Raw genomic sequence first — 27,181 nt, 5'->3', positions numbered from 1 at the left:
GGAAGCCAGTGGAGGGAGATGAAGAGGGGTGTGACATGGGTTCTCTTGGGCTGGTTGAAAACGAGGCATGCTGCTGCATTCTGAATCACTTGAAGGGGTTTGATGGAGCTGGCCGTTACATAAGAAAAAAACTATTCACAAAAGGCTTGACTAAACTAATGTTTTCAGCCTAGACTTGAACACTCAGACTGTGTCTGAGTCAAAAACACTTATAGGAAGGCTGTTCCATAACTGTTTGGTTTTGTAAGAGAAAGCTCTACCCCCTGCTGTAGCCTTCACTATTCGAGGTACCAACAAATAGCCTGCACCTTTTGATTGAAGCAGGCCTGGCGAATCATAAAAGACCAAAATTTCACTCAGGTATTGTGGCATGAGACAATTTAATCCTTTATAGGTCAATAGTAGCATTTTATAATAAATGGGAAATTTTACTGGGAGCCAATGCAGTGTGGCTAAGATAGGGGTGATGTGGTCATATTTTCTGGTTCTAGTAAGGACTTGTGCAGCTGCATTCTGGACTAACTGGAGCTTGTTTAGGCACCTACTGGAACATCCAGACAGTAAGGCATTACAATAATCCAATCTAGAGGTAAGAAAAACGGATGATGGGACGGCCTCCAAAGCTACCAATTCTTTGTTCTGTGATCTTGTTCCCAGTTTCTCGGTTTTCGTGTTCTGCCTTTGCCCTGTCAACCCTGTTTGCTGATCGCCTTACCTCTGCCTGTTTGTGGAGCTTGATTTTGCCTTCACGATTTGGATTTTTCAAATCGTTAAAAGCTTTAACTGCAATTGCATCCATATCCACCCTGTTTACATGACAATGAATTTCACTTTTCTCTTCCGTGTTACCCCACAGCGAACTCGCGGCCACAATACTCAGATGGCGGCACCGCTTACAAACATGGCGGACAAGGACTACACTTCCTGGCCATGCCCGTTCTCAAGTCCGCCTGAGTATTGATCACCAACACCTATACGGCTCATAAGTTATAAAAGGCCTCGTTAACCTTCGCGCCCTAGCGAAGTAAACGCTCAGTTCTCGTGACTTAGTTGTGTTACCAAGCCTTTAGTTTTCGTCTAGATTTTCCTGGTTCTTGGAATTTCCTGCCTGTTAATTATTATCACGATTCTCTGCTCTGTCTCATTCGGATTGTTTGCCTGATCACCTGACTTTTGCCTGTTTCCTGTGTTTCCTCTTACATCGCTTCTGTACACGCCGCCCTGCCCATCCGCGCTTGTCTCCAGCAGGTATCGTGACATTCTGACTTCTGACCTTGTAGTTGTCAGGAGCCAAAATGACTGTAAATGGAGCATAATTAACAGTATTATCATTTACAGTAGGTAAAAATGACAGGGCACTAAAATGAAAGACCAAATTTTATTTATTTATTTGTTTGCTTGTTTGTTTCATTTTTTCATTCGTTCAATAATTCATTGGTTTATTTTCATATTGATTATATATTCTTACTTTTTTGCTATGCAAAGGAAAGAACATATTTGTTTCATCAATTTGGACGAAACCGTTTACAATAAAGATAAAAATAAACAAATTAATTTGTGCCACTAATTTGCAGGACATTGCTTCTGTCAGTTGCCGCAGTTTTTCTCTCTGATTCACAGCAACTTTTTGATACGTTCAGCAGTTCCTCTTGCCTTCTTCTTCTTCAGCTTCTTCTTTAGCATCAAGAGGTCGATGTACACAATATGTCTGAGCACCGTGGAGGCACAGAGAAGGCCACCATGTAATGCACCTGCAATACCACAGCTAAACACATCTTGACCTGAGAACCCAAACACACACAGTCATATAATCAGTGAACAAACCCTGGAATACAAGCTCAATGTACTGGAGCTCAAAAAACCAGGCACTCAAGGATATAACAATGACGTCCAAACTGACTCTAAGTAAGGAAGGAGCTGAGCAGTCACCAAATTTCATAAGGAGTCTAATAAGCAAGAACGTCATTGGATTTTAGATGAAAAAGTGGTTAAAAAAAGCTACATCTGCAAGCTCCACCCCTCATCCTAACAGTAACTACTTGTAACTTTCCATACAAGCTGCATCATGTAAATTGAATTGAAATGTCATAGTCGACAAATATAAGTGCACCATCCTTTCCAAAGCATAACTAAGAACTACAGAAACACTTAGCTACTGTATATCACAAAGGGCTTGTTATACCTGAAACAAAGAGATTTTTGACAGGGGTATCACAACGATTTCTAGCGAGGGCCTCTGCTTGGAAGCGCTCCACATTCTGCTCAGTTGAGTACATGGCTCCGAGGTAACGACCAAGATAATGTGCGTTAGACAATGGAGTGGAGACTTCCTGATATACCAGCTAGGAGGAAAACAGGTAGAAAAATAAGAGTTCCTGAATAAGAGCATAATTTTTTTTTACAGTGTATTAAAAAAATTACAATTGTCCAGTTTCGCTTAACCTGTACCCATTGTAGTCTCAGATTGCTGTACTTGGGTGACAGGAGTGGAACCCAATGTGGGCTGTTGTAGCCTCATTTTGACATGCCTTTCTGCTCACCATGTTTGTAAAGAGTAGTTATTTAGTTACTGTAGACTTCCTGTAGGTCAAACCAGTGTCCTCTGACCTCTCAAGGTGTTTCTGCCTGACTTTTTTAAAAATCTTTTGACACCATTCTGTGTAAACACTAGAGACACACATATAATGTGTGTGAAATTCTCAGGAAATCAGCAGATTCTGAAATACACAAACCAGCCCATCTGGCATCAACAGCCATGCCATGGTCAAAGTCACTGAGCTCATGCTTTTTTTCCGCATTCTGATGTTTGATAAAGACATTAACTGAAGTGCTTGACCTGTATCTGCATAATGTTTTACACTGCACTGCTGCCACATGATTGTCTGATTACAGGTGTTCCTATGAGTATATTTATAAACTATGCTTTACCTTTAATTATCTGTGACATTTAATACAAAATATTACGTGTGATTCTGCTACTGAAATCTATTTTGAAATGATTGCTACCTTGTCTCTCAGTTTGGGGTACTGGCTGCAGGCCCAGTCAAAGACATTGTTGGCAAATCTCATCTTGTACTTTAAATAGTCATCCCCTCTTTTTCTCACTGGAGTGTCCTTCCACTCTTCAAACCATTCATAATTAACCACTGTCAGGATGGTCATGCAAGATTTACCTGAAAAATGAACAGGAGATGCCATTAGTATTGCTCTCAAAATTTTCATACACAGAGTAAAGAATGAACACAACGTCTTGTTGTCTTGAGTGGACAGTATCTGATGTGTGATTTGAACTTAAAATCAGTACTTCACATGGCATCCAAAACTTTAACTCCAACCACTGTTCTTGCCACATCATTGAGCTGCGTCTGGCATTTTTAAAAAGCAAAACACATTTTGCTGAAACCTGAGGTTGTACCTGGGTGACGGATCTTTGATGTGGGATCTTTGGCAGATGGAAACGTAAAGTGAATCATGGGAACATTATCTGGAGCTTCATCCTTCCCCATACTGAAGTACTCATCCATCCTTTACATAAACATAACATTAGAAGTGTGAAAACTCACCGCAGTGCCACTTTGCCAAATGTGTTTAATAGGAATAGCTGTGAATGTTATAGAAAGCTGGGTTTGGCCATGTTCTTCCAACAGCCTGTGATATAACAGCCTGTAATAAGAATAAAACCATGTCCAACTTGAAGAAAGACAGCTGAGTGCTGGGATTGTGCTGTGGTTATTCTTCTCTCAAGGTTTAAACAACAGCACTACACTGTGGGTGTATAAGAAGAGGTCTGACGAGAAAACTAGGCCATTTTTGTTATTATAAAGTTTTCCTTTACACTGCTGAAACATATGCAGTTTTTAAGAAGTGCTACATTTTACTAATAACCAATAAAACTGCAAAAAATTACAGATATCTACTCTTCAGACTATCATGTTGCCTTGTTAGCCACAGCAGATAATAGATGAACAGCGATTCCTGTATTCTTACATATATAAGCATTAATACCACAGCGCTGTTGAACTGTTGACCACTTGATTCTGATTGGTCAGAAAGTGTTGATTTATTTTCTATAACAGCAGCTCTGACACTAGTGTTGGCTGCAGGTCAAATGATTTATATTAATGTGAACACATTCACAGGGCCTTGTATGGCGGACGATCTACACGATGTAGGGCTAATAATAAATTGATGGAAGAACTATTATTTAACAAAGAAAAACGTATAATCATTGATATGGTGATGTTTTGTAAGGAGATGTTTATATAAGATTTATAAATGCTTAGTATTGCTCAGTTTTCTGCCATGGGAGAGTCTTCAGGAGTCTGTGCTTTCTGGTTTCTGTGTAACATGCCAAGCTGTATGGTTTTTTAAATTTATTTATTTATTTATTTATTTATTTATTAATAACCTCAAGAAAGAAAAAGAGAGGCTGGTGAGCTGCTGCAATGCAAGTGTAATCTTATCATCTAAGGAAATTGTCTCACAAAATTTCCACAATATTATATGTAACAACAAACCAATAAAAAGCACAGTTTCATTCATTAATAAATAAAGAATTGTAACAGCTGTGGTTTAAGAGGAATAAAACACTTCATGATGTGCTGTTATAGGAAAATAATCCACATCTGGTGTTAACAGCACTTTGCCTTAGAGATCCCCAACACTCCATTGATTTTTTTTTTTTTTTTACCTATAACACAATGCCACATTGTGTCTTATTCCTTACATATTATATGTGATTTTTTTCCCTTTAGTACTGACATGGCATCCATATCGTTAGACTTAAAGAGCCACATGTTGCTAGAATTGATGCCCAGTTCCTCCTTTGTGGCATCGAAACCTGAGAACACTAAAAGGCATCCTCGTCCAGGTCTCATCATATTCAGCCGCTTCTGAATCTCTGCAACATGGGATCATAGCATGATTAGTGCTGGATTTAATGCTTTAATGTTCTAATACCTGAAATCCAGACACCAAAGAAATAAAGGCTAAGTAATATATAAGAACTAATGGTTGAAGAGCTGACCTGGTTTGGTTTGTATATGTGATGGTAGCAATTTCTGGAAGGTGTTGAAGACCCCACAGTTGGAGATGATAACAGGAGCCCGCATTTCCACATCCTCTTGGCCTTTTTTCACAGTGACGCCTATCACAAAGTGACAATTACTGCATGTTCCAGACATTCCGTTTTAATAAGGAAAAGTTCAGCTATATTATAACTGTCCTGTCCTGAACACCATTCATCTGAGAGACTTTTTCAGTTAAGTGACATAGTTGTGATTATTTATGAAAGTATGGAAAAATCTTTGGCATGATAAAAATATACATCCTCATATAATATTTGACATATAACAATATCTGCTTCTACATTATATACAGGTCTTAAAGAGGACATGCTATATAAAATGGCAGCAGCTAGTAGTGCATTATTTGGTTAGAGAAATGGCTGTAATTGTCTTCTGTCACTCACCATATGCAGCTCCCTTATTGTCAACCAGGATGCGATTTACAGGAGCACGGACCAGCACACGTCCACCAAATTTCTGGATGACCTTTATGATGTGGAATGGGATTTCACTGGCGCCACCTTTTGGGTAGTATGCTCCGCGCTTGTAGTGGTGCAACAGCAGTGCATTAATGACACAGCTGGACTCTTTGGGTGGAATGCCTGTAAATTAAAAAAATAGCCTAGTTCTAAGGAATTTTATTGATTTAACACTCACAAAAGTGCTTCCCATGCTTAGGGACCTCCTTCTAATATGAAGGAAATGTAACAGCAACTAAAAATCACTTTTTTTTTCCTTCAAATGTACAAAAAAAAATCACGTTGAACACTTTTAGTTTACATACACTACTGACCTTCACATCATCTCCGTAATAGACATGTGATCTCTAATAATGATTTTCATGTTCATTAAAGCTATAACAACAAGAACAAAAGCTGTTGTGTTAGAGAAACAATATTCAACAAAAGTACTGTTCTGCTTTTTGTCAAATTTAAAGAATATAAGGGTTATAAGAAAAGTCCAAATCCTATTCCAGGAACACACCCTGGATGGGATGGCAGTCTATCACAGGACACATTGCACACACTTATTGTGCTAGTTTAGCATAGCCAATCCACCTACCAACATGTTTTTGGACAGTGTGATGAAACTGGGGAACCTGTAGGAAACCCACCCAGAATCGAGAAGAACATGATATACTCCACACAAACAGTAACCTGAGCTCAGGATGGGACAAAGGACCCTGGAGCTGTGAGGCAGCAACTCTATAAACTGCACCACCATGACAGCCATGACTGGTAAACCTGCCAGATTAATATATACAGTGGTGTTTAAAAGTTTGTGAACCCTTAGGAGTTTTCTATATATCTGCATAAATATGACCTAAAACATTATCAGTTTTATCATTGTCAGATCATCAGATTTGTGAGTGGCAAAAGTATGTGAATCTCTAGGATTAGCAGTTATTTAAATGTGAAGTTAGAGTCAGGTGTTTTCAATCAATGGGATGACAATCATGTGTGAGTGAGCACCCTGTTTTATTTGAAGAACAGGGATCTATTAAAGTCTGAACTTCACAACACGTTTGTGGAAGTGTATCATGGCACGAACAAAGGAGATTTCTGAGGACCTCAGAAAAACTGTTGTTGATGCTCATCAGCCTGGAAAGGGTTACAAAACCATCTCTAAAGAGTTTTGGACTGCACCAATCCATAATTAGACAGATTGTGTACAAATGGATGAAATTCAAGACCACTGTTACCCTCCCCAAATGTGTAATAGTCTGCAAGGTCACAAAGGAACCGAAGGTAACTTCTAAGCAACTAAAACCCTCTCTCACATTTGCTAATGTTAATTTTCTTGAGTCCACCATCAGGAGAACACTGAACAAAAATGGTTTGCATGGCAGTGTTGCAAGGAGAAAACCACTGCTCTCCAAAAGAACATTGCTTCCCCTCTGCAGTTTGCTAAAGATCACAAGCCAGAAGGCTATTTTGTGGATGGACGAGAACAAAATATAACTTTTTGGCTATGTTTGGAGAAAGGAAAACACTGCATTCCAGCATAAGAGCGTTATCACATCTGTGAAACACTGTGATGGTTGTATCATGTTTGGGCCTGTTTTGTGGCATCTGGGCTAGGCCGACGTCCCATCATTGATGGAACAATTAATTCTTAATTATACCAGAGAATTCTCAAGGAAAATGCCAGGATATCTGTCCATGAACTGAATCTCAAGAAAAAGTGGGTTATGCAGTAAGATAGCAACCCTAAAAACACAAGTCGTTCTACCAAAGAATGGTTAAAGAAGAATAAAGTTAATTTTTTGGAATGGCCAAGTGAAATACCCAACTTTAATGCAATATTAATGCTGTGGAAGAACATAACGCAAGTAGTTAATTTGAGGAAACCCACCAACATCCCAGAGTTGAAGCTGTTCCCTTTCAAAGGGAACTTCACGTTGCGTTAGCTGAATGCTGTGGGAAGCGCCCTCGCGCATGACCGGTATCTGAAGCTTGTGTAACATCATGCCTATTTATAGGCCTGCCGTGATCAGGTGACAAGGCATTTAAGCGTGTCGCGTGATATATAAATGACACCTGTGAACCGTGCCGTCAGCCTTATTATCTTCAGCGAGACTGCGTGTCGGTTGTTTATGTAACAAAAACAAAAAGACTCTTCATTTCCTCTCTATCTTTTCTCAAAATCTCTGGACTTTTCTATCCCTTTAAAAAAAGAGAAGAAAAAAAGTATGAGTGAGATAATTCAGGAAGTGTGTTACGCCTTGCTCCCGTTTCATCACGGGGAGGACTGCACAATTTCTGTGTGAAGTGTCTAGGGTTGGAGCATGCCATGGCAACCCTCGAGAGGTCCGACTGTACACATTGTAACGCCTTACATTAGGCAGCTCCGCTTGTGACTTGCTCTCTTCTTGGAAGCTGAAGTGAGTTGGGTTTCAGAGCTTCGTGGATCTGGGCTGGCTGCTGCTGAGGCAGCTAGCCGTTTCAGGTCCGGGGGATCTCTTATGGATCCGGAAGAAGAACCGGAGGTAAGCGCTGATCCATCTTTTCCGGGTGCGCCTCTCTGCTGAATTTTGGAGCTTGCGTCGCGACTCCTCCTTCCGCTATGGAAAGCCAAAAAACAAAACGAAAAAAAAAAACACACACACACAAAAATAAAAAATAGTAATTCCTCTCTGACTCCAAGGAGCCAGAAGGGTGTGCTAAAAACTGAGAGCAGCATATAAAGAGCTGCTTGAAGTGATTACTACAGCTGGATGAGCTTTTTTCTCCCCAGTGAAATAAATCCCTCACACTGCAGAAACCCCCTTTTTTTTCCAAAAGTGCATGACAAAATATCACGCTTCTGGGGGAAAACCATGCATAAGCCGTATTTATAACCCCGTGATGTTGGATTATTCAGCCATCATGGGGAAAGATGCTATGCTGAAGGTGGAGGAGGCGCTTGTGAGCCACCTATCTCTATTGATGGCAGGTAATTTAGGCCATCCAAGCCATTTAAGGCCACCATGGCATTGGTGGGCAAGGCCTGTGCAGTAGTAGGTCTTGCTTGTGGGTCACTGCAGACAATGTCTTCCGACAATAACAACGTTAATTATAATCGATGTTCAATTAATAGTCCAGCACCTGTAATACATACTATAGAGACTGTGTCTGTTCCCCGAGCTATAAAAATACAGAGAAAATCTCGGAAAGTCTTTTCTTCGTAACCTAAATAACATAAAATTAAATCATATTGAATGCACAGCCAGCACTTTTAATCTGAAGCTAGGACTATTAAACATTAGATCTCTTGCGTCTCAGGCTCTTATTGTTAACGAAATCATTACTGATCAGGAATGTAATTTAATGTGTTTAACGGAAACTTGGATTAAACCAAACGAGTACATAGCATTAAATGACGCCAGTCCTCCTGGATACAATTATGTACATCAGCCTCGTTCAACTGGTAGAGGAGGAAGTGTTGGTCTCATCCATAGTAAAAATCTAGTCGTCACACAAAAACCTAGTTATAAATTTAATTCTTTTGAAATTCTTTATACCGGTATAAGTTATGTAGCCACAAAAAATAAGTCAATTCCTCTAATTATTATTTACAGACCCCCAGGGCCATATACTGAATTTCATAGTGAATTTGCAGACTTTGTCTCAAACCTGGTTGTGTCTGAAGATAAAGCATTAATTGTCTGAGATTTTAATATTCATTTTGATAACCTGGAAGACCCTCTAAGAATAGCGGTTGTGTCCATCTTAGACTCAGTAGGGATTAATCAGAACATAATCGGGCCTACTCATAATGGTGGTCACACTCTTGATCTGATACTAACATACGGATTAAGTATAGAAGATATTGTAATTTTTCCGCAGTCTGGAGTTGTCTCAGACCATTATCTTATCTCGTTCATAATACATATTGATCATAATATTTCCACCTCGCCTCGCTACCGCGTAAAACGTACCGTATAGGAGATAACAAAAACAATTCAAGATTCCTATTCAACACGGTAGCAAAATTAACTAGGAATAAAACCACTACAGAGAGAAACACTCAATCATTAGATAGCAGTGAAGATTTCATGAAATTTTTCATTGATAAGGTTGAAAATATTAGACGTGAAATACAGGCCATTAATTTAAAACCGGACAGTACTGTAACAAACCCATTAGATGATAATGTAGCAATATCAGATCAATGCTTAGAGTGTTTTGCTCCGCTTAGAGAGACTGAACTAGCTCCATTAATCTCTTCAGCCAATTCATCAACTTGTATACTAGATCCCGTACCTACATGTTTGTTTAAACAGATTTGTCCAGGAGTAATTGAACCACTTTTAAATATAATCAATTCTTCCCTTAGCACTGGCTATGTACCTAAATTACTTAAATTAGCAGTTATTAAACCCTTGATTAAAAAACCTGATCTTGACCCCTGTCAACTGTCCAGCTATAGACCTATATCAAATCTCCCCTTCCTGTCTAAGATTTTAGAAAAGGTTGTAGCAAAGCAGTTATGCTCATACTTAGATAGGAATAACATTCATGAAATGTATCAGTCAGGATTTAGACCTCATCATAGCACAGAGACAGCGTTAGTTAAAGTAGTAAATGACCTACTACTGGCCTCTGATCAGGGTTGTGTCTTGCTGCTTGTGTTACTCGACCTTAGTGCAGCTTTTGATACTATAGATCATACTATTCTCCTTGATAGATTAGAAAATGTTGTTGGCATTAAGGAAACAGTCCTCTCCTGGCTCAGGTCTTATTTGACCAATCGTTATCAGTTCGTAGATGTAAATGGAGACTTCTCCACGCATACTGACCTTTGGAGTTCCACAGGGTTCTGTTTTAGGCCCACTGCTTTTTACTTTATATATGCTATCCCTAGGACAAATTATTCGTAAGCATGGAATTAGCTTCCACTGTTATGCTGATGATACACAGTTGTATGTTTCAGCGAAGCCAGAGGACAGACAGAAGCTTAGTAAAGTTGAGGATTGTGTAAAGGACATTAGACGTTGGATGCTAACTAACTTCCTTTTACTTAATTCTGATAAAACAGAAATACTATTATTAGAATCACGTGTAGCTAGAAATAATCTTTCTGATCACATGGTTACTCTGGATGGACTTTCTGTTTCAACATGTACAGCAGTAAAAGACCTTGGTGTGATTATTGACTCCAGTCTATCATTTGATGCTCATGTAGATAATATTACTAGGATAGCCTTCTTTCATCTCAGAAATATTTCTAAGATAAGAAATATATTGTCACTACATGATGCAGAAATATTAGTTCATGCATTCCTCACCTCTAGACTAGATTACTGTAATGCCTTACTATCTGGATGTTCCAGTAGGAATATAAACAAACTCCAGTTAGTCCAGAATGCAGCTGCTAGAGTCCTAACTAGAACTAGAAGATACGACCATATCACACCAATATTATCAATACTGCATTGGCTCCCAGTGGAATCCCGCATTAACTATAAAATACATTTATTGGCCTATAAAGCACTAAACGGTCTCGCGCCACAGTATCTAAGCGACCTTTTGGTTTTCTATGATGCGCCAGGCCTACTTAGATCAAAAGATGCAGGCTATTTGACAGTACCTCGAATAGTGAAGGCTACAGCAGGGGGGAGAGCTTTCGCTTATAGAGCCCCACTGTTATGGAAAAGTCTTCCTATTAGTGTTCGGGACTCAGACACAGTCTCAGTGTTTAAATCTAGGCTTAAAACGTATTTGTTTACTCAAGCCTACCCTGACTAGACTTTCTATTATACTAATTCCCAGTCCTAATAATCTTTTCTCTCCCTCTCTCGTTCTGCCGAGCCACACACGATTTTATGGAGATACTAGAGATCCAGATCCTTTCTGCCTCTGGATGGAGCTCAAATCTTCTCCAAGTCCAGAATGCTGGGACTACGGCTGCTCCTAAGGCCATACAGACTTCATATACGCCAATAATGAACTTTTTCACATTATCTGTTGTTACCCAGATGAGGATGGGTTCCCTTCTGAGTCTGGTTTCTTCCTCTTAAAATATCTCAGGGAGTTTGCCCTGAGGGGCACCAGCTCATAGATTCTGGTCTCACAACTGAGGTTATAGAGACCAGGTAGAATGCTAGAACGCCATCCACGATGAAATTGTATGCGCTCAAGTGGCAACTTTTTATCTTGTGGTATGAGGAACGTCAGCTAGACCCAGTGAACTGCGCAATAGCTACAGTCCTGGAGTTCTTACAAGGACGTTTCTCAGCGGGGTTGGCTTCTCCTACAATCAGGGTCTATGTGGCCGCCATTTCAGCCAGCCATGCCCCTGTTGATGGAGCCTGTGTGGGGCAACATCCTCTAACTTTGAGGGATATGTGTGGTGTCAGGTGGCTGAGGCACATCTGCAGACCATACATACCTTCTTGGGACCTTTCTGTGGTCCTGGAAGGTATGTCAGATGCCGCATTTGAGCCCTTAGTGTCACCTTCTGAGAAGCTCCTGACTCTAAAGGTAGCTCTTCTGCTGGTCCTGACATCTCTCAAGTGTGTAGGAGATCCACAAGCTCTCTGTTACCCACTCCTGCCTTGACTTTACCTCTGGATTAGCCAAGGCCTTCCTGTATCCTAGGCCAGATTATATTCCTAAAGTGCCTACATCTGCTGCCCAGCCAGTAGTGTTGCATGCTTTCTGCCCTCATCTGTTTCTCATACGGGAACAAGAAAAATTGCACAGACTGTGTCCAGTAATGGCTCACTGTACTTACATCCACCACTCCGGCCAGTGGCATAAGTCAGAGCAGCTGCTGGTCGGCTTTGGCGGTGACAGCAGAGGTGATGCTGTGTTGAAACTGCGCATCTCTAATTGGATAGTGGAAGCTATCTCTATTGCTTATGAGGCGTGACTCACTACACCTCTGGGCATAAGGGTTCATTCCACTAGGGGGTCGCCTCCTCGAAGGCTTTGTCCAAAGGGGTATCCTTACAGGATGTGTGTGCTGTGGCGGGTGGTCTACGCCATACACATTCATTCGATTTTACAGCCTAGATATACATTCTGGCCCAGGCTCGAGTGTCTTGCAGTGGACCCTTGGGCTCGGGTCTTTTTGAACAGGTTGTACCCTCAGTATGATGGAGTGGGTATTCTCGTTCCCACATCGTTCAGCTAACGAATGTGAAGTTCCCTATGAAAGTGATAGTCTGTGTTATGCATGTAACCCTGTTCCCTGAGAAGGGAACAATATGTTGCGTAGCTTTGTCATTCTGGGGCATGCCTGTGAATTGCGTCTTCACTTCAGATAATAGAGGCTGACGGCTCGGTTCACAGGTGTCGTTTTTTTATTTTACGCGACGCACTTAATTGCCACATCACCTGATCACTGCAGGCCTATAAATAGGCATGATGTTACACAAGCTTCAGATACCGGTCATGCGCGAGGGCACTTCCCACAGCGTTCAGCTAATGCAACGTCTCCTCCCCTTCTCAGGGAACAAGGTTACATGCGTAACCCAGACGGTTTGTACTGAGGAATGGGCTAAAATTCCCCAAAACTGATGTGCAGGACTGATCAACAGCTACCAGAAACGTTTTGTTGCAGTTATGGTTACACAAGGGGGTCACCCTAGATACTGAAAGCAAAGGTTCACATACTTTTGCCACTCACAATTATGTAATACTGGATCATTTTCCTCAATAAATATAGTACCAAGTATAATATTTTTGTCTCATTTGTTTAAGTGGGTTCTCTATATCTACTTTTAGGACTTGTGTGAAAACCTGAGGATGTTTTTCATATTTATACAGAAATATAGCAAATTCTAAAGGGTTCACAACCTTTCAAGCACCACTGTAGATCAATACAAGCAGCCTCACCATAGAAGAAATAGTTGAAGATTAACTGGAGGTCCTTGTTGGAGGTCAGACTGTCAGCAACTGCAGTGGCATTAGTGGCTGCAAGGCGAAAGATGGAGGTACAGAGGTCAGCAATGCCACTCTTAAGCAGGAACAGTGTCACCCACTGAGGAATTAGCTTTATTGCAGCCAAAATGGATGTCTTCCTGGCTGAGATCTGAGGAAAAATAAATATATTTTGTTTTGGAAATTATAAAGGTCCTCCAAAAGCTGAGAGAAGAAGATCCTGCTCTAACCTCTTGAGGTCTGTACAAATAAACAGGTTTCCTAATCAGGGAGATGCACTACCTTCATGATCTTAAAGAACTCCTCCACAGCTTTGGTGTCATCAGGGAACTGCTCCTTCAGATGCTCCTCCATCTCAGTTTTTCCGCTGTGGATTGTGTACTTCCTGCTTTTCTCTCCGCTACCTATCACTAAAGTGTCAAAGTGCTTGTCCAGTTCCACAAACTGCAGTTGTCCTTCTGTGATCTGGTCCATGATGATCTTAAACAGACTGTTCTCATGTAGCTGACCAATGTAATGTAGCCCTGCAAAAATAGATATACAGTGGATATAAAAAGTCTGCACACCACTGTTAAAAAAAAAAAAAAAAAAAAAAACTTTTCCAGCTACACCTCCTGATTGCAAAGACATTGCTATTGTAAAACTATTGTGATTTGTAAATGCAAGCTGAATTTCTTTTCTAAACTGTCATGCTGTGCTGTTTGGTGTAAGAATCGGAAAAGTGTTCATTAAGACACCTTACCAAGCCAAAAAAGAAGATAGGAGAGATAACTGGCTCGAGGAGCTCTGTCAATCCAATTTCTAAAACAAATTTGTGATAGATTTTTCAGCCAGAAAAGGTTAGCGTCAGGTTGCTAGGCTACTTAGGTCTATCTGCACCTGGGTTTTGTGTGCAATCTCTTTTTGTTTACAAAAGACCAAAGGTTAATATGCTTGAAATCATTGGCAGCCAAAATACCACAATATATGACCTGATATTGAGCTTTACAGTTATTCATTAATCTTCTGTAACCACATTCTTATTGAGGACTTGCCTATAATGGACACTTTTATCTAATTTTGTTCAGCTAACAACTGAGTTTATTGCATCTGTTTCTGCAGCACCTTGGCTTTCATTGGGATGATGATGACATCCTTGACTCATAAAACATTATGCCTTGAATGTGCCCACAAACAACAAGGTTGTAAACATCAAGAGACTTGTATGCCTTCAATGTATAACACAAATGCTAGTAGATTCTATGAGATACACTGCCTTGCAAAAGTATTCAATCTCCTTAAAAATCAATTTGTCTAGATTTCAAATGATGCTTACACAGATTATTTCAGGTTCTTTTGTTTTTTTGTTAAAGTAAATGTTCAATGTCAAAATACATTATTTGTCAGCTTTCTTTTCAAAAAGTTACAACTTAAAATGCTGCTTGCATAAGTATTCGACCCCTTCATACTTGTACTTGGTAGAACCACTTTTTGCTGCAATAACAGTTTTTAGTCTGTTCTATTGGATTAAGATATGAACTTTGACTTGGTCATTCTAGAGCATTTCATTTTTGGTTGTTCAATTACTCCTGTGTTGCTTTGAACTTGTGCTTGGGATCATTGTCATGTTAAAAGTTGAAGTTTCTCCCAAGCTTTATTTTTTGGGATGGTGTTAACTCAGGAATAGGCAGTGTTAGGCTTGCACCATGCATAGCATTTAGAATTTTGGCCAAAAAGCTTTATTTTTGTCTCATCTGTCCACACATCCATATACCACATTTTAGCTGGGTCACGCTGATGCTTTCTGGCAAACTCCATAGGTGCTTTGCTGTGTTTTTCCTCAATTTCTAGGCACCATCACATACAGGCCAGTTGTAAACAGAACGTTTGATGAAATTGACTGGTACACCTTCATTCCAGTCTCAACCACTGCACTCTGTAACTCCTTCAAAGTGATTGTTTGCCTCACTGTCTCTTCCCTCATAAGTCTCCTTTTTGCTCTGACGCTTAGTTTTGAGGGTCTTCCAGTGCTTGGGTGATATGATGCAACTTCAATTTCCTCACAATTTTGTAGCCTTTTCCTATGTTGTGCATGTCTATATCTTTATCTCTAATTTCCATAGAATGCACACTGATCTTCATTTTCACAGCTTTCCTTCACATTCACAGTCTGACCAATGGTGCATGAATTAAGTGGGTCTTTGATCCAGTAAAAGGTTTTTTTAATGATTTACAAGTAAAGGTCAAATGTAAGATAATTTATATTGGTTAAGGTCAGGTAGACCTGTAGCTTATCACAGTGAAAATGCTGAAAATCAAAGTCCAAAATATAATAGCATGATCTCTTACCTACGTCAAACTCGAAGCCTTTCTCAGTGAAAGTGTGGCAGCAGCCTCCAGCTTGGTCATGCTGCTCCAGCACCAGCACTCTCTTGCCCAGTTTGGCCAGTGTAGCTGCCGCTGTCATGCCACCTATGCCACTGCCAATCACGATGGCATCCAGATTCTCTGGAATCTTCTCTTTCCTGAAACCTACAGGAACAAATAATTGGAGTGTTTCATTGTCTTGTAAACCCACTGATATTATTTAGATTAGATTATGTAAAAAAAAAATAAGCGTTTCAACTCAATATAACTGCAAAATTAGATAAATCTAACTCAGATAATGTTTCCTTTATCATAAAAGCAGTTTAGGTAAGCATCTTTCAACACTCTGGGCAGTTGGCCAAATCCGTAAATCGAATTAAGATAAGACAAGATAAAGATGGACTATCACATTATTAGTTTAGGGCATGTAAATATTTCTTTTACATCTTCATTTGAAAAAAAAAATCTGTGAACCTTGCATTATATGTTCCTTCTATTTATATAAATTTTGCTAATAAGGTCAATTTATTATTTCTATCATTTCATTTGGATTTTTGTGTTTTATTTGAGCAAAATATGCTACATTTAGATGATATTTTAAGCTATAGCGTGCAATGCTGCAAAACATACAATCCTCCAAGCATCAACCAAGGTCAGTATCCTGCTTAAGAAATTAAAGATATTTAAAAACAAACAAACAAACAAACAAACAAACAAAAACTCCTGATTTCATTTTTAAGAAATCAAACCAACATGTACCATGACATGTACAGAATCCTCATGAACTTACCTTGCTTCAGAATTTTGTCTCTCTTCTTCTGGTCCAGCTCTAATGGACCCGGAGGTCTAAGTGACTCAAGTGAGAAAGGGCTTGGTTTGCCAAACAGGTACCAGTAAGTACCAACAGCCCAAATCAAAAAACACACCAACAGCAGCAGCAACCACATCCTGAAGGAAACAACCCAATTGTTATAGACAGAATAAGTAAAGCTTCAGTGTTGTATGAACTGATTACTGCTGCATCACTGATGAAAGTATTCTCTCTCATAAGCCATTTTATAGCTAGTAGGTGCTAAAGGTCTAAAGACATGATAGGTAAATTAATTATGACCAACAGTAAAGATAAGGGGTGATATATGGTGATAGAAATTAATCAGCTATAATGTAATATATGTAATGTTTGGCCAAACCAATTCCTAGAAATAATGAGTGAGAGCATTGCTATTACTTTATATATATATATATATATATATATATATATATATATATATATATATATATATATATATATATATATATATATATATATATATATATATATATATAGTGTCTATAAATGACACTCTTAAATCTACTTGAGTGCAACTTAAAAGCTGCAGAAAAAACCTAAACACATTTAAAATATATTTAAACATAGATTAATTACAATGTAAATAAATTGTTCCATAAAGTAAAGGTACACTTAAATTGTTTGTATTTTTAACAAGAAAGGAGGTTGTGTGACATAATGATGACTTAATAATACTGACAGAAGGCTTTCTGAAGGGCTTGTCCCAGGGTTTCCTGTCAGGAACGGATGCAAGTGCAGTAAAAGGCGTTTTATTAAAGGGCAAATCCGAAATGTTACTCGGACTCTAAAAAAGAAACAGGCAGAGACTGGCTGATCTACAAACAATAACTGGGCAATCCAAAATACATGAACAATGTAACAGAACAATATCGAAAACCAGAGAGTCATGAGACACAGAATGCAAAATGGCTTGGTTCAGACAGGTGTTTAAACAGTGAACACATACTTTGCATGGAACAAAGACACGCAAGCGTTTAAATATACAAACTAATTAAGCAATGACAGAACATGGATGAAAACATTACATGAACCAAAATAAAAATACTTGTGGCATGAGATAAATAAACATGACATTTTGGAAGTGTGTGATGCATTGCTAATGCATGCTGCTTATGCACGCTTGTGCCTCTGCTCACAGCACTCAGTGCAAGGGAGAATTTGGCCAAACATTACATATATTACATTATAGCTGATTCATTTCTATCACCATATATCACCCCTTATCTTTACTGTTGGTCATAATTAATTTCCCTATGATGTTTTTAGACCTTTAGCATGTCTTTAGACCTACTAGCTATAAAATGGCTTATGAGAGAGAATACTTTCATCAGCGCTGCAGCAGTAATCAGTTCATACAACACTGAAGCACCAACTGTGCAGCTTTAATTATTCTGTCTATAGCAGTTGGGTTGTTTCCTTCAGGATGTGGTTGCTGCTGCTGTTGGTGTGGTTTTTGATTTGGGCTGTTGGTACTTACTGGTACCTGTTTGGCAAACCGAGCCCTTTCTCACTTGAGTCACTTAGACCTCCGGGTCCATTAGAGCTGGACCAGAAGAAGAGAGATAAAATTCTGAAGCAAGGTAAGTTCATGAGGATTCTGTAGACATCATGGGACATGTTGGTTTGATTTCTTAAAAATGAAATCAGGAGTTTTTGTTTGTTTGCTTGTTTGTTTGTTTTTAAATATCTTTAATTTCTTAAGCAGGATACTGACCTTAGTTGATGCTTGGAGGATTGTATGTTTTGCAGCATTGCACGCTATAGCTTAAAATATCATCTAAATGTAGCATATTTTGCTCAAATAAAACACAAAAATCCAAATGAAATGATAGAAATAATAAGTTGACCTTATTAGCAAAATTCATATAAATAGAAGGAACATATAATCCAAGGTTCACATTTTTTTTTTCAAATGAAGATGTAAAAGAAATATTTACATGCCCTAAACTGATAATGTGATAGTCCATCTTTATCTTGTCTTATCTTAATTCGATTTACAGATTTGGCCAACTGCCCAGAGTGTTGAAAGATGCTTACCTAAACTGCTTTTATGATAAAGGAAACATTATCTGAGTTAGATTTATCTAATTTTGCAGTTATATTGAGTATAAACGCTTATTTTTTTACATAATGTGATCTAAATAATAGCAGTGGGTTTACAAGACAATGAAACACTAAAATGATTTGTTCCTGTAGGCTTCAGGAAAGAGAAGATTCCAGAGAATCTGGATGCCATCGTGATTGGCAGTGGCATAGGTGGCATGACAGCGGCAGCTACACTGGCCAAACTGGGCAAGAGAGTGTTGGTGCTGGAGCAGCATGACCAAGCTGGAGGCTGCTGCCACACTTTCACTGAAAAAGGTTTCGAGTTTGACGTAGGTAAGAAATCATGCTATTATATTTTGGACTTTGAATTTTAGCATGTATTACTGCCTGAACCCCAGTGTCAATGTGATAAGCTATGGATCCACATGATAAATTATCTTGCAGTTGACCTCTACTTGTGAATCATTAAAAACCTTTTACTGGATCAAAGACCCACTTAATTGAAGTAACATTGGTCAGACTGAATCCGAAGGAAAGCTGTGAAAATGAAGACCAATGTGCATTGTAAGGAAACTAGAGATAAACGTATAGACATGCACGACATAGGAAAAGGCTACAAAATTATATCCAAGTGAGCACTATTGGATCAATTGTGAGGAAATCGAAGCTGCTTCATTTCACCCAGGCACTGGTGGGACAAGACCCTCAAAACTCAGCATCAGAGCAAGAAGGAGACTCATGAGGGAAGCAGTGGTGTAGTCCTAAAAAAAGTGGTTTAATATTACTCCCTGCAGTGCAACCCTGACATGCACACCATTGTTGTTCAGTGTTCTTCTGATGGTGGATTCATGTTAATGTTAATTAATGGCCAATGTTAATCCTTTGTGACTTCGTGGACTCTTACACATTTTGGTGTTAGAGTGATCTTAGTTGGTTGACCACTCCTGGGGACGGTAACAATGGTCTAGAATTTCCTCCATTTATACACAATCTATCTGACTGTGGATTGGTTGAGTCTAAACTCTTTAGAGAGGGTTTTGTGGTTATCAACCTTTTCCAGCCTGATAAGCATCAACGACTCTTTTTCTGAGGTCCTCAGAAATCTCATTTGTTCAAGCCATGATACACTTCATGTGCATCATGTCAAGGACAACATGTGTTTTGAAGATCAGACTTTGATAGATCCCTGTTCTTTAAATAAAACAGGGCGCTCACTCAAACCTGATTGTTATAACATTGACTGAAAAGACCTGACTCTTATTTCACCTTGAAATTAACTGATAATCTGATAAACAAACCTAACACTGTCTGTTTCTGAACTAATATCATCCCAATAGTGAAGTATGCTTTTCGACACAGTGACTGGGCATCTTTTTAAGATTAAAGGATAGTGGATAGTGCAAAATATAGGGAGATACTGCAAGACAACCTATTTTAGTTTGTTAAAAAATACTAAAGCTTGGGAGAAACTTCAACTTTCAACCGGCCAAACCAACACAGGAGCACTTGAACCACCAAAAGGTAAATGTTCTACAATGGCCAAGTCAAAGTCCATATCTTAATGCAAAAAGTGGTTCTACCCAGTACTAGTCTGAAGGGGTTGAATACTTATGCAAGCAGCATTTTAGGTTTTAATTTTTTTTTAAAAGAAAGCTGACAAATAATGACTTTTGACTTTGAAAAGTTTTCTTTAACAGTATATTGATTTGCAATGGAAAAAAGTGTCATTTGTAATCCAGACAAATGTGATGACTTTTAAGGGTTGAATACTTTTGCAAGGCACTGTATCTCATAGAAAGCTTTTGTGCTAGAAATTGAAGACATACAAACCTCTTGATGTTTACAACTTCGAGATGTAATGTTTTATTATTATAACATCAAAGATCTCATCCCACTGAAAGCTGAGGTTCTGCCCAAGCAGATGCCATAATCTAATTTGTTAGCTGAATAAAGGTAGGTAAAAGTGTAATAAAATGAATAAATAACTGTAAAGCTCAATTAAAATATTTTTTAGTATATTGTGGTGTAGCATTTCGGTTGCTAATGAATTCAGGCATTGCATACAAAACCTGCGTGCAATAAGACCTAAGTAGCCTAGCAACCTGATGCTAACCTTTTCTGACTGAAAAATCTATCATGAATTTAATTTAGAAATTGGATTGACAGAGCTTCCTGAACCAGTTAACTCTCCTATCTCCTTTTTTGGCTTGGTAAGGTGTCTTATTCGATAGAATGCAGTAAAAAAAAAAAAAAAAAGTCTAAATGAACACTTTTCAGATTCTGACATCAAACAGCACAACATGACACTTTAGAAAACAAATTCGGCTTGTATTTACAAAACACAATAGACTCCTGCTATGTCTTTGCAATCAGGAGGCGTAGCTGAAAAAGTTTTTTTTTTTTTTTTTAACAGTGGTGTGCAGACTTTTTATATCCACTGTATATCTGTTTTTGCAGGGCTACACTACATTGGTCAGCTACATGAGAACGGTCTGTTTAAGATCACCATGGACCAGATCACAGAAGGACAACTGCAGTTTGTGGAACTGGACAAGCACTTTGACACTTTAGTGATAGGTAGCGGAGAGAAAAGCAGGAAATACACAATCCACAGCGGAAAAACTGAGATGGAGGAGCATCTGAAGGAGCAGTTCCCTGATGACGCCAAAGCTGTGGAGGAGTTCTTCAAGATCATGAAGGTAGTGCATCTCCCTGATTAGGAAACCTGTTTATTTATACAGACCTCAAGAGGTTAGAGCAGGATCTTCTTCTCTCAGCTTTTGGAGGATGTTTATAACGTCCAAAACAAAATATATTTATTTTTCCTCAGATCTCAGCCAGGAAGACACCCATTTTGGCTGCAATAAAACTAATTCCTCAGTGGGTGACACTGTTCCTGCTTAAGAGTGGCATTGCTGACCTCTGTACCTCCATCTTTCGCCTTGTAGCTACTAATGCCACTGCAGTTGCTGACAATCTGACCTCCAACAAGGACCTCCAGTTAATCTTCAACTATTTCTTCTATGGTGAGACACTGCTTGTATTGATCTATATATTAATCTAACTGTTTTACCGCGCATGTGTGGCATGGTGGTGTAACGGGTAAAGTTGCTGTGTCACAGCTCCAAAGTCCTTGGTTCCATCTGGATTACCATTTGTATGGAGTTTATTATGTCGGGTACTATTCGTGTCTGGGTGGGCAATTTCCTACAGGTTCTCCAGTTTCATCACACTGTCCTAACAAATGTTTGTAGGTGGACTGGCTATGCTAAACTGGAACAGTGAGTTTGTGCATGGTGCTCTGTGATAGACTGCCATAGGCTTTGGGCTTCTTATTTATTTATTTATTTATTTATTTATTTATGTTTATAAAACTTCTATTCTTTAAATTTGACTAAAACCAGAAAAATAATACTGTTAATTTATTATTATTATTATTATTATTATTATTATTATTATTATTATTACAGCTTTGTTCTTGTCACAATATCTTTAATGAACATGAAAATCATTATTAGAGATCACATCTCTATTACGGAGATGATGTGAAGGTCAGTAGTGTATGTAAACTAAAAGTGTTCAACATAAATATTTTTTGAATGTCTGAAGGAAAAAAAGGTGATTTTTAGTTGCTGTCACATTTCCTTCATATTAGAAGGAGGTCCCTAAGCATGGGAAGGACTTTTGTGAGTGTTAATCCATAAAATCCCATTGAATTAAGCTGTTTTTTTTGGACAGGCGTTCCACCCAAAGAGTCTAGCTGTGTCATTAATGCACTGCTGTTGCACCACTACAAGCGTGGAGCATACTACCCAAAAGGTGGCGCCAGTGAAATCCCATTCCACATCACAAAAGTCATTCAGAAATTTGGTGGACGTGTGCTGGTCCGTGCTCCTGTAAATCGCATCCTGGTTGACAATAAGGGAGCTGCATATGGTGAGTGACAGAAGACAATTACAGCCATTTCTCTCCATTTCTTTTTCTATAGCATGTCCTCTTTAAAACCTGTGTATAGTGTAGACGCAGATCTTGCAATATGTCAAATATTATATTAGGATGTATATTTATCATGCCATGAATTTTTTCATACTTTCATAAATAATCACACCTATATCACTGAACTGAAAAAGTCTCTCAGATGAATGGTGTTCAGGACAGGACAGTTATAATATAGCTTAACTTTTCCTTATTAAAACGGAATGTCTGGAACATGCAGTAATTGTCACTTTGTGATAGGCGTCACTGTGAAAAAAGGCCAAGAGGATGTGGAAGTGCGGGCTCCTGTTATCATCTCCAACTGTGGGGTCTTCACCACCTTCCAGGAATTGCTACCATCACATATACAAACCAAATCAGGTCAGCTCTTCAACCATTAGTTTTTATATATTACTTAGCCTTTATTTCTTTGGTGTCTGGATTTCAGGTATTAGAACATTAAAGCATTAAATCCAGCACTAATCATGCTATGATCCCATGTTGCAGAGATTCAGAAGCGGCTGAATATGATGAGACCTGGACGAGGATGCCTTTTAGTGTTCTCAGGTTTCGATGCCACACAGGAGGAACTGGGCATCAATTCTAGCAACACGTGGCTCTTTAAGTCTAACGATATGGATGCCATGTCAGTACTAAAGGAAAAAAAATCACATATAATATGTAAGGAATAAGACATTGGCATTGTGTTATAGGTAAAAAAAAAAAAAAAAAAATCAATTCCAGGGCTTTACGGCAAAGTGCCATTACCACCAGATGTGGATTATTTTCCTATAACAGCACATCATGAAGTGTTTTATTGCTTTTATAGTACCGTTGTTACAATTCTTTATTTATTAATGAATGAATCTGTGCTTTTCAATGGTTTATTGTTCCATATAATATTGTGGGACGTTTGTGAGACAAGTTCTTTATATAATAAGATTACACTTGCATTATAGCAACTCACCAGCCTCTCTTTTTCTTTCTTGAGGTTATTAATAATAATAATAATAATAATAATAATAATAAACCGTCATGTTATTCCTACTAAACAAATGTGGCAAAGTGGCACTGCGGTGAGTTTTCACGCTTCTAATGTTATGTTTATGTAAAGGATGGATGAGTACTTCAGTATGGGGAAGGACGAAGCTCCTGATAACGTTCCCATGATGTACTTTACGTTTCCATCTGCCAAAGATCCCACATCAAAGATCCGTCACCCAGGTACAACTTCAGGTTTCAGCAGAACGTGTTTAGATTTGACAAATTCCAGACGCAGCTCACCAACAGTGGTTGGAGTTAAAGTTTTGGATGCCATAGTACTGATGCAGTACTGTTCATTTTTCAGGTAAATCTTGCATGACCATCCTGACAATGGTTAATTATGAATGGTTTGAAGAGTGGAAGGACACTCCAGTGAGAAAAAGAGGGGATGACTATTTAGAGTACAAGATGAGATTTGGTAACAATCTATTTGACTTGGCCTGCAGCCAGTACCCCAAACTGAGAGACAAGGTAACAATCATTTCACAAATAGATTTCAGTAGCAGAATCACATTGTGTATTAAATGTCACAGATGATTAAATGTAAAGCATAGTTTATAAATATACTCATAGGAACACCTGTACTCTTCCTTATTCATGCAGTTATCCAATCAGCCAATCATGTGGCAGCAGTGCAGTGCAAAACATTATGCAGATACAGCTCAAGCGCTTCAGTTAATGTTTGCATCAAACATCAGAATGGAAAAAAAACCCCACGAGCTCAGTGACTTTGACCATGGTGTGGCTGCAAGATGGGCTGGTTTAAGTATTATTATTAGAATTTCACACACAACAGTCTCTAGAGTTTACACAGAAGGGTGTGAAAAACAAAAAACAGTTCTGCAGGCAGAAATGCCTTAAGAGATCAAAGTAGACTGACATGAAGCCTATAGTAAATAAAATAACCACTCTTTACAACCATGGTGAGCAGAAAGGCATCTCAGAATGAGGCTACAACATCCCACATTGGGTTCTACTCCTGTCAGCCAAGTACAGCAATCTGAGACTACAATGGACAAATGCACAACATGTCAGACCTTGCAGACGACCACATCAGTTTTCACTTCTGTCAGCTAAGAACAGGAATCTGAGGCAATATTGGGCATAGACTAAACAGCTGAAGATTGCAAAACGTGAAGCCAGGCGATGTTTTTCCATTGTTCAATTGTTTGGTTTCCATGAACCTATGCCAACTGTAGTCTGAAGCGCTTGACCTTTATCTGCATGCTTTCATGCTTTGCGCTGCTGCACCATGATTTGCATGAATGATCAAAGGTACATGCGTCCCTATTGAAGATCCCAGTGAGTGGATTTTTAAAATACACTACAAAAACATTGCTCCTGTTCATTATTTTTCTACCTGTTTTCCTAAAGCTGGTATATCAGGAGGTCTCAACTCCATTGTCTAACACACACTATCTTGGTCGTTACCTCGGAGCCATGTACTCAGCTGAGCACAATTTGGAGCGCTTCCAAGCAGAGGCCCTCGCCAGAAACCGTTGTGATACCCCTGTCAAAAATCTCTTCATTTCAGGTACAACAAGCCCTGTATGATATATAGTAGCTAAATGTTTCTACAGTATGATTCTTAGTTATGCATTGGAAAGGATGGTGCACTTGTCAACAATGACATTACAAGTCAATTTACATGATCCAGCTTGTATGGAAAGTTACAAGTGACTAGTGTTAGGGTGAAGGGTGGAGCTTTCCCATGTATCTTTTTTTTTTTTTTTCCATTCATACAAAATCCAATCTGACAGCATTCTTTCTCATTAGAATCCTCATGAAATTTGACTACTCAGCTCCTCCCTTAATTGGCATCAGTTTAGATTTCATCGTTCTATCCTTGGTTATTTGAGCTCCAGTACACTGAGCTTGAATTCCAGGGTTTGTTCACTGATTATATGACTGTGTGTGTTTGGGTTCTCAGGTCAGGATGTGTTTAGCTGTGGTATTGCAGGTGCATTACACGGTGGCCTTCTCTGTGCCTCCACGGTGCTCAGACACATTGTGTACATTGACCTCTTCATGCTTAAGAAGAAACTGAAGAGGCAAAATGTGAGAGGAACTGCTGATCGCATCAAAAAGCTGCTGTGATTCAGGTCAGAATTCAGATGAGAAAAGTCACATTCATGATAAAGAAGCTGAAGAGACAAAAGGCGATAGGAAATTCTGAATGTGTCAAAAAGCTGCTGGGAATCAGAGAGGAAAGCTACAGCAACTGACGGAAGCAATGTCCTGCTAATTAACAAATTAATTTGTTTATTTTACATAGCCGATCATCATTTTATCTTTATATGTATCATTAAATAATATATTCTCTGCATCTGTAAAGGAAAACAAGTAATAATACATAATCAACATTAAACCAATGAATGAATGAATAAATGAAAATAAATACATGTTGGTACTTTATTTGAGTTCCCTCTCATTTTGAACCTGTTAATGAGGCTCAGTCATTTTGACTCCTGACAACTGCAAACTTCAGGTCAGATTCAGAAGGGAATATTCATATTCATGGTAAAACTACATCCTTCAATAAAATATTGTTTTATTGAAGTCTGTAACTGCACAGCATGCCATTACAGACTTCCATACTCCCTAGTTAGCTAAACAAAAGTCTAGATTTATTTTAATTCATACTTTTATTGTTGTAACGACAAAAATATTTGGAAAAACTGTCATGATTCAGGATACATTGAAAAGGAGTAAGGTTAGTAGCGGAGCATGTAAGTGAGTTCTGGACGTATTTGGCTCACAGGAGGAATCATGCCCAGTCCTCTTTATTGGTGGCACAGAATGTCCTTAGGAAACGTCCGAGCTCTTGATTAGCACTCTCCACCTGACCGTTGACTTGAGGGTGGTAGCCTGACAAGCTCACAGAGACACCTAACATCTCCATAAAGTTCCTCCATACCTGGGATGTGAACTGGACACCCTAGCACTTGTTTCTTGATCCAGGGTGGTAGGACAGATTGGAGTTAAACCTGGAGAAAACCAGTGACGAGAATGCCTGATATGAGTTAAGTCATTTGACAAATTTGATGTACTCCAGGTTCTTGTGGTCTGTATATATGGTGAATGAGTGGAGGTCCCCCTCTAACCAGTGACATTACTCCTCCAGAGCGAGTTTGACAGCAAGGAGTTCCCAGTTTCCGATGTTGTAATTCCTCTTGGCCAGTGATAGCTTCTTCGAGAAGAAGGTCACTGGATGAAGCTTAGGTTTCTCTTCTGTTCTTTGTGAGAGTAGGATCCACACCCCTGTTTGATGCCTCAACATCTACTATAAATCGTTTTGTGTGGTCAGTGTGTCTAAGGCTCGATTGCCCATAGAGTTCCATTGTAGCTTCTTAGCCCCTTTCTTCATCAGGGAGCTCAGTGGGGCTGTGCTGCTGTTGAATCTCTGTATGAACCGCTGTTAGAAATTGGAAAATCCCACTAATCACTGTAACTCTTTGACACTGCTAGACACAGGGTACTTGGTT

The 27,181-nt window shown here is 38.9% G+C and overlaps 2 protein-coding genes across 2 annotated transcripts; one reads left to right on the top strand and one right to left on the bottom strand.

The window, feature by feature from the left end:
* Positions 1–1,370: 1,370 nt before the first annotated feature.
* On the bottom strand, positions 1,371–16,793 carry LOC128617432 (inactive all-trans-retinol 13,14-reductase-like). The gene is made up of 11 exons (XM_053640554.1): positions 16,572–16,793; positions 15,764–15,946; positions 13,718–13,959; positions 13,391–13,586; positions 5,471–5,668; positions 5,027–5,146; positions 4,762–4,900; positions 3,416–3,525; positions 3,007–3,173; positions 2,183–2,342; positions 1,371–1,781 (listed from the first exon to the last, which is right to left on the bottom strand). Exons 1-11 carry the CDS (start codon positions 16,726–16,728, stop codon positions 1,615–1,617), a joined length of 1,839 nt encoding a protein of 612 aa, XP_053496529.1. The 5' UTR covers positions 16,729–16,793; the 3' UTR covers positions 1,371–1,614.
* A 1,261-nt stretch (positions 16,794–18,054) lies between these two features.
* LOC128617459 (inactive all-trans-retinol 13,14-reductase-like) lies at positions 18,055–26,175 on the top strand. The gene is made up of 11 exons (XM_053640583.1): positions 18,055–18,211; positions 18,828–19,010; positions 21,135–21,376; positions 21,508–21,703; positions 22,416–22,613; positions 22,914–23,033; positions 23,160–23,298; positions 23,767–23,876; positions 24,001–24,167; positions 25,071–25,230; positions 25,627–26,175. The coding sequence occupies exons 1-11, from the start codon at positions 18,055–18,057 to the stop codon at positions 25,791–25,793; spliced, it is 1,839 nt and encodes a 612-aa protein (XP_053496558.1). The 3' UTR covers positions 25,794–26,175.
* The last annotated feature ends 1,006 nt before the right edge of the window (positions 26,176–27,181 follow it).

Source organism: Ictalurus furcatus, chromosome 13 (genome assembly GCF_023375685.1).
Source record: "Ictalurus furcatus strain D&B chromosome 13, Billie_1.0, whole genome shotgun sequence".
Classification (NCBI taxonomy): Eukaryota; Metazoa; Chordata; class Actinopteri; order Siluriformes; family Ictaluridae; genus Ictalurus; species Ictalurus furcatus.
This window is presented reverse-complemented; position numbering and strand designations above follow the sequence as displayed.